Here is a 7753-nt window from a genome sequence, read left to right on the forward strand (position 1 = left end):
ACTATACTAGGTACTTATACTATATTGACTGGGTATAATAGAATTGCATTACTAAAAAGAGACTAAAATACAATTTTCATTGACTAAAACTAGACTAAAATGTCATCAGTTTTCGTCGACTAAAACGAGACGAAAATAGTCATGGATTATTCTGACTAAAATAAGACTAAAATGCTCAGACTATTAGTTGACTGAAACTTGACTAGACAAAAAAAGAGTATGAACGTGACTAAAACTAATAAAAACTAAAATGAGAGTTTGACACAAAGACTAGACTAAAACTAAAATTAAAACAGGCCGCCAAAAACAACACTAGCCTACAATCTTACAATACATGAAGAAGCTGTAGAAACACTAGAAATAATTTCCAAATGTTAAAAGCAGACAGAGGCTTTTAATCTGAAATATCTGTACAGGAAGTGCTGAGTGTAATAGACAGCAGCTTTGCAGCAAATGAAAAAAGAAAAGAAGAGATCAATATTCATTTGTGAATGGAAACAGTATTTCTTTTAAAAGAGGAACCAGCCGTTGTGTTTTTATAACAGCTTTTATTTTAGAAATGATGGCACATTGGCTTTTAATTTAACTAACTGTCTTGTTTGTGTGATATTTTGTTTCCCCTTTAGATAGCTGATGTGTCGTCTGATGGTATCCTGCGCTTGGATCTTGATCTTGAAGATGCCACAATTCCTAATGGGACCCATCATGCAACTGTTGACGGCACTGGAGCCCCCAAAGCAGCCCCGACTCCTCCGTCCAATGCCAGTGAAGCTGCAGAGAAACAGACAGGAGGTGCTGAGGAGGAGGCTAAGACTGAGCCAGAGGTCAGTCCCCAGAAAAAGGTCCTCAAACCTCCCATGCCCCCCATCAAAGAGGCTAAACCCAGTACAGTACCTGAGGATGAACCAGATAAGGATGAAGCCCCCGAGAAAAAGGTCCTCAAACCTCCCATGCCCCCCACCAAAGAGGCGAAACCCAGTACAACACCTGAGGATGAACCGGATAAGGATGAAGCCCCTGAGAAGAAGGTCTGTATAATACTATACAATGCAGAACTATTTGTGTATGTCATTCTGTTTGGATAAAATGGTCAATAAAATATGATTTCATGTGTTCAAGGTCCTGAAGCCACCTATGCCTCCGTCTAAGGAAGCCAAGCCCTGCGCTTCACCTGTTGAAGAAGCTACAGAGGAGGACAAAGCTGAGAAGGTGGCTGAAAAGAGTCCTGATGCCAGGAAAAAGACCGTTCCACCACCAGCCCCTCCCAACAAACCCAGCTCCAGCGGCTCCATAAGCAACCTTGTAGAGGCCTCACAGTCCAGGCCGAACTCCCCTCCCACCCCTCCATCCAAAGAGAAGAAGCCCTCCCATCCTACTGTGGAGCCGGACCAAGAGGTTCAAGACACGGCTGATGAGAATGAGGAGAAGGAGGAAGGTGATAAGAAGGAGGCAACAGGAGAAGCTGTGGAAACAGATGAGGCTACACCCAGTGTCAAAGATGATAAACCTGAGAGTCCCAGCGAAGAAGGAGAGGTTTCTGAAGAAGAATCAGGGGAGAGTAGTGGCGTAAACGAAGCATCTGACAGTGAGCCCCAAATCCCTGCAGAGCCCATCAGAAAGAGCCCCAGTCCTCTTCTAACCCCCAAGAAAAAGCCAGAGAAACCTGTTGAGCCTGACAGGCAACACACAGATGACAACACAACTGTAATGCAGACTAATGAGGGACAGGACCCTACTGCATCACTGCAAACAGCCTCAGATACCTCAGCCAGTTCTCCTCAAGCAGAAGAGGCACCACCCAAGAGTGAACCCCCCTCAGTAGTTGTCTCTTTGGATGACAGCCTCAGCTTGAGTCCACTGATCTGTCACTTGCCCGAGGAGAAGAAAAAGAAGACAGAGGAGAAGTCTGTAGACAGTGGTCAGCACTCAGATGATGATAGCGAAGGCTCTGGGACTGAAGACACACTGGCGACTTCCACGGCTGCATTGAGAGGAAGCCATCCTAGTCTGGATGTGTTGGACACCAGTGAGGACGACGTTCAGATCCCTGTTAGTATAAGGCTTACAAAGGTCCCACCCAAGCCTCAGGTTAGACCAAAGGTCTTTCCCTTTCGGCGCTCGCATCCCACTCCTCCTCTCAAACCCTCAGTCAAGGCCAGGTCGGCCTCCAGCGGAGATCTGCTGTCTGACTCTTCAGTCTGTATTCAGGTGACACAACATAGCACACCAGTGGCTGGAGGTGACAGACCTCCTAGTATTGATGTCATGAAACTTGAGACTGAGGTGGCGCTGGAGATGGAAAAGACAAAGGAGCTCCTGAGCCAAGTGTCCCAGTCCGAGGAGGGAGGTGATGCGGAGGGCATGCCCCAGGATCTGCTGGCCCAGGCCATGGAGAAGCTGCAGAAGGCTGATGATGTCCTCAGGGAGGTCAATAAACTGAAAATTGCAAAGAGCCCATGCAACAGGAAGAGCTGGTGAATGTCAGTCAGAGCAGATTGACTTGGAACTGACCGTTCGCTAAAAGCTTTTGCTGAACAGTGATTGTCCAGTCATGGCATAGCAACCGGCCTGTCAAGTAATATTCAGTTTACAAAGGGTTTGGAGGGCCATGTCTTTGTGGCCTGTCCAAAACCAAAAACACAAGCAAAGATTTAAGGAATTGATTTAACAATATGTTTGTCTGCCCTAATGTGAGCTGCAACCGTTAGCATGTCTGGCTAACTAGCTTACTACCTACAGTAGTAACTGAGCGGTACTTTCAAGGTCTTTCTAGTAACCTATCATTAACAAGCTACAATGAGGTTACAGTTGAAAAAACAAAAACCTATTCACAGCCAGCACATGTATTATGTTAGAATCACCAAATCTTCAAACCCTGAAACCCACAGATTTATGCACGTGCATATGTATGTGCGTGTGCATGCACCAGAGACATTTTCATCAAGATGAGGGACCAATCACACCTCCCAAGCACACCTTTCAACAACGAAGACACCACTAACGCAGCATTTTCGTTGCTTGGTACTTTACGAAGGAATGAGTAAGTCTCCTGGAGCTCTTTAGAAAATGCAGACATTCCCTGCAGCATAACAGCTAACCATTAGCTACTGACAAGTTCTGACAGACAAGGCCGCACCTCTGGCTCATACCTTAGCAACAGGCTTGACAACGACACATTGATTGACACATATATGAATTCAGATGTGTGATGCATTGTTGTTATTAATATATATATCGAGTTAGGTACTCCTGCAATGAATCCTCATACCTCCATACCCGTGAAATAGTGCCCCATGAATGACGTTATGTCCGTAAGGTAAAGATACGGAGGTTAAGTTCAGGAAAAGACACATGGTAACGATGTACCTTAACATAACTCAAAGTTCACACGGTTCCAAACACCAGTTTTGTGACCCGTCCACCACCAACCTGCCTCCTTTCTGACTTCGGACAGGGCATTGGTCACATGATCACAGCCTTCCCAGACACGTGGATTACACTCAGACTATTGGCTCATGATCACGCAGGATGTGTACAAATTTTGGGGCATTACTTTTTGTAGGAAAAAGTACAAACAGTGCATGAGAACAGCCTGAATAATGAGTGGGACAGAACATGATAAACGCCTACGCTAGTGCTGAAATTAGTAAAACGTGTATAATAATCAGTATTTTGATTGTGCTTAAAATTCGGACAGTTGGTAGTAAATGTTAAAAAAACAGATATTTACAGATATTTGTCGGGCCTCATGACATGACAACAAACCGAGACGTCTAATCACCATGCACTATGGAAGCTGCTATTTCCCCATTGTGTGGAGGCCGGTTGTGAATACCATCAGAGTTTAAGGCCCAGACGCACCAAACTTAAAAGGACTAGTGACAACGAAAGCCCCCTGCTGTGTCGCCTCCCTGTGTCTCGGTCAAAAAGTTGCACATGAACACACCGCAAAAATTTCAACTGACGGCCAACCAGCACGTAGATAGCAGACACCGGAAGACCGTTTTGACACCAGTTAGCATGTTAGCAACACATTCTCATGTTGAAAGAACAGAGCATGTTTACTATGAGCCAGTAAACAGAAAAGAGCTAAAGTTTGTTTTGCTCTCACTCCCTCTTGACTTTAGCTCTTTGTTTACTTTCCTCACTTCTGTTTCTTTACTTGTGCGCTGAGTGGAACTACCAGTCAGAGTGATTGCATTCACTGATGGGCTTCGCTGCTGTCCACACCAAATTCAACATGCTGAAGTGGCAGAAAATAAGCAAACTAGCCCAGATGATGGCCAGTGGTGCGAGACACACTGCAGCAACGAGGGCCACGGCCCAGTGGCTCAACATTGACCAACGACCAACTGTCGGCTTGGTGTGTCAGGGCCTTTAGACGAACGTTAGCTTCTCTGTCCTTCTTTTTATTGGATTTTGGAAAGTTTACACCCCAGCAAACCCAGGCAACATGACCAAGGATATTGCTCCTTCTGCCAAATACATTCTAAAAGCCTTTTACCTTGTACTGTTAATAGTTTAGTTTGGTTTATTTGAGAGGGGACAAATTAATAAATACACATGGTATAAAAGATGTCGAAATTCGCCACAAAGCTATTTTTCATCTGTAATGCTTTGGCCGAGATGTTACACAAGGCTACCTAAAATACAACAAAGCACAAAAAACCGAGGTGTCTGTTAACAATTAAAAGTAATTCGTACAGTTTAAATGGAAACAACACAGTTTTTGATCAACTTGCGGAGCTAACATTAGACTGTGTATCTAACTGGAAAAAACTGTATGACATTTCAGTGGGCAAAATCAATAGCTAGCTCGAAATGAGAAGTTGCTTTTGTCTTTCTCTTATGAAATGGTTCCCTGTGACCTTCTAAAGAATCAGCAGTTATAGCCTATGTAATGAAATGGAAAGCCTGACGGATGTAGCAACACGTGCTAAGGAGTTCAGGGTTTAGCGAACGGTCAGTTGATGAACTTGTGCAGAAAATTTTTTGATGGTCATGCAGCACATGCAATTGTTCGCCTATAAATAACTAAGTGCAATTATTTCTAGTTTAACTTTCTCTGTAGCTGAAGGTAATGCTTAATGTTCTACTGTGTATTGTTTATTTTTTGTATTATATGAAATATCGGACATTTTCAAGAAGGATTACTTGAAAGTTAATTAGAGAAATAATATAATGACAAAGCAGTACTGTCAGTACAATAAGAACATGCAAATAAAGTACTAAAAAGTGTTAATACCAAATTACACAACAGTTTTAATAGTGTACTCGTCTTTGTGGATTAAAGAGGCTTAGATTATATGTTTTTCTGGCAGTTTATATGAGGGAGTTTATATTGTACATAGTTTATACTTTACCATAGCATATGCTGTTTATTGTTGATGAGGAAAGATGAACCAGCCCAGCTCAGGAGTTTTCTGAAATTAACCTTTTCAGACTAATCATGTGATTAAAGCAAAAATGAAGAACTGCTTCTCCACTTAGAATGATTACAGTTTATGTCATACTGATTTTGTACATAACAGAACAAAGAGCTTGTAGCAGCACTTTCGGCTCACTAACCTCTCTTTTAGTTTGATTATGAGGCACATGTGCTCCTCAGTGATTTTCCTCACAATTTGAATCATGATCTCTGAGGGATTCCCCCTATTTGTTGTCTAATGCTTTGTCAAAAAATGTGATGGTAGTGTTTAAGACTATTTTGAATAAATCATACCATTTAGAGTATGCAAGAATATTTTCTAACATTAGATATAATTTTGTACTCTTTGATAAAATTTGCTACTGCCCAAATAAACAAAGGGAAACTATCTGTTTATGTTTTGTGTCTTTAATGCAGTTTTTCCAGTGGCTGGGAAATATATTGATGTTATACTGATATTGAAGATCTGTTTTCATACCTTGCTGAAATCTGCCAACTTGATTTTAGTCTACTGGCTCAAACTTTTATTCGTTGAAAACAATAATACATTAGCTAACTGACAGACAATTTACAATTTTGCTTGTTTGTTTATGTTGTATTTTTTAAGTGAATATGGCAAACATCTGCTGGTGTTAGCCTCTCAAATGTAAGTATTTACCCTTTGAAACCTGAGCAAATCACCTTGATTTAATCTAAAAACATGGAAAGAAGGTAGTGAGAAACGGAAGAAGAAATGACCCAAAAAATGAGCAAGAAATTGGTAAAAAGAGAAAATTAAAAACAAGAAAATTAGTAAAATAACAAAGAAGAAAGACAGAAAGAAGAAGAAATGAAGTTAAAAACAAACAAGGAAATGACCTGAAAAGAGTGCTTGAAACTATAATAATTCTAATTCTGTAACTTTATTTAAAATATAATAATAATATTAATTATAATTATAAATACACTTTTCCCTCGCTTGTACTTTGAAGAAGAAGAAGATATACTTTATTGAACCCTGAAGGGAAAGTCAGTTTTTTTCCATGTTTTGAGGTGTCGGAGCTGTCTGGCCAGAGCCTGTCGGAGATTTTTTTTTGTACAAATATCGGACATATAATAAGGCTTGCTGTGAAGATAATTGTACCAACTGACCGTCCAAGACACCAGTGCCCCAATTTTTCGGTAAGTGACAATTCTGTTATTATTTTATTTATATGTTAGGGCTAATTAGCATGTATTGTTGTTTTACTGGATTGTTAGCTTAGCGCGTTATCTCGCTATCTAGCTGGTGGAGTCCCCTGGCGCCCCCTCGCTCCTCCACAGCTCCACCCTCTTGTCCAAAAATTTGCATGTCCAGCTCCAGAAATCCAAGATGGCAGTCCACAAACCAATGGGTGACATCCCGGTGGCTACATCCATTATTTCTATTATTTCTATGATCCGTACAGGGACTTGAGCCGGTGTTCTGACGATTTCTGCTGCTTTGTCGAAAATTGCTACCGCTGCATAAACCTGTACACGTGCAGGTCAAGCGCTTAGCGTGGACATGTTGCCAAAGGCCTGAAAATTGACTTAGCATGAGTGCTTACCGATAATACGACACAATAGATGCACTTACCTGATATTTATATTCAAGAGCAAAGCCAATGTGCAACCTGCAAGCTAACTTAACTTCTTAAATAGGCCAAAAGCGCAAAGAAAAGGGATATTGAGACCGTTAATTATAACGTGGACATGTTGCCAAAGGCTCGACAATGGACTTAACACGTGCAAGTCAAGTGCTTACCAATAATACAACACAGTACATGCAATTATTTAATATACGAAACTTGGAAAATCAGCTCTGCGCATGCACAGAACCACAAAGTTGCACTTCTCGACAGGTAGAGAAATCGACAGAACACCGGTGACCTTCTGGTCCCCAAGCCAAGTCCTTAGGAAATGAGCTGCTGTCACCCCTAATAAAAAAATGCAAATAAGATTTTGGAGTGCATAAGGAGTCTGACCTGTGTGGGGCTGGACTGGCCCCTGGCTGCCTGTCATTTTGTGAAAGTACTGTAGCACCTGGTCAAAGCAAGTTGACTGTTCCTGAAAATAATAGATTTATTTATTTATTTTTATTTAACCAGAAAGTCCCATTGATGATGAAATATCTGCACTGCCATACTCATAGGTGGCACAGATCCCAAAAAAAGGTTGTTTCAACTTGGAAAAAAAAAAAAGGTACCCTAATAATTTTATTGTGAAGGTCGTGGCCGGAAGTCACTACTTAACAGTGTCACTCTATGTAACTTGACAGAAGTTTGGCACCACAGCGCCCAGCCTCCTTTATCTGCTGAGACTGAA

The 7753-nt window shown here is 41.6% G+C and overlaps 1 protein-coding gene across 2 annotated transcripts in view; it reads left to right on the top strand.

The window, feature by feature from the left end:
* Positions 1 to 5818, top strand: part of plekho2 (pleckstrin homology domain containing, family O member 2) — a 32277-nt gene extending 26459 nt beyond the window's left edge. Inside the window, exons 6-8 of one of the 2 annotated variants that reach the window (XM_050043394.1) lie at positions 627 to 842; positions 936 to 1028; positions 1120 to 5818. In XM_050043394.1, the coding sequence (XP_049899351.1) occupies positions 627 to 842; positions 936 to 1028; positions 1120 to 2478 (1668 nt within the window). In that variant the 3' untranslated portion in view covers positions 2479 to 5818. Of the gene's footprint in view, positions 1 to 626; positions 1029 to 1119 lie in introns of both variants that reach the window. The other variant, XM_050043384.1, reaches the window with a different exon arrangement.
* Positions 5819 to 7753: the final 1935 nt, after the last annotated feature.

This window comes from Epinephelus moara, chromosome 1, assembly GCF_006386435.1.
Source record: "Epinephelus moara isolate mb chromosome 1, YSFRI_EMoa_1.0, whole genome shotgun sequence".
Classification (NCBI taxonomy): Eukaryota; Metazoa; Chordata; class Actinopteri; order Perciformes; family Serranidae; genus Epinephelus; species Epinephelus moara.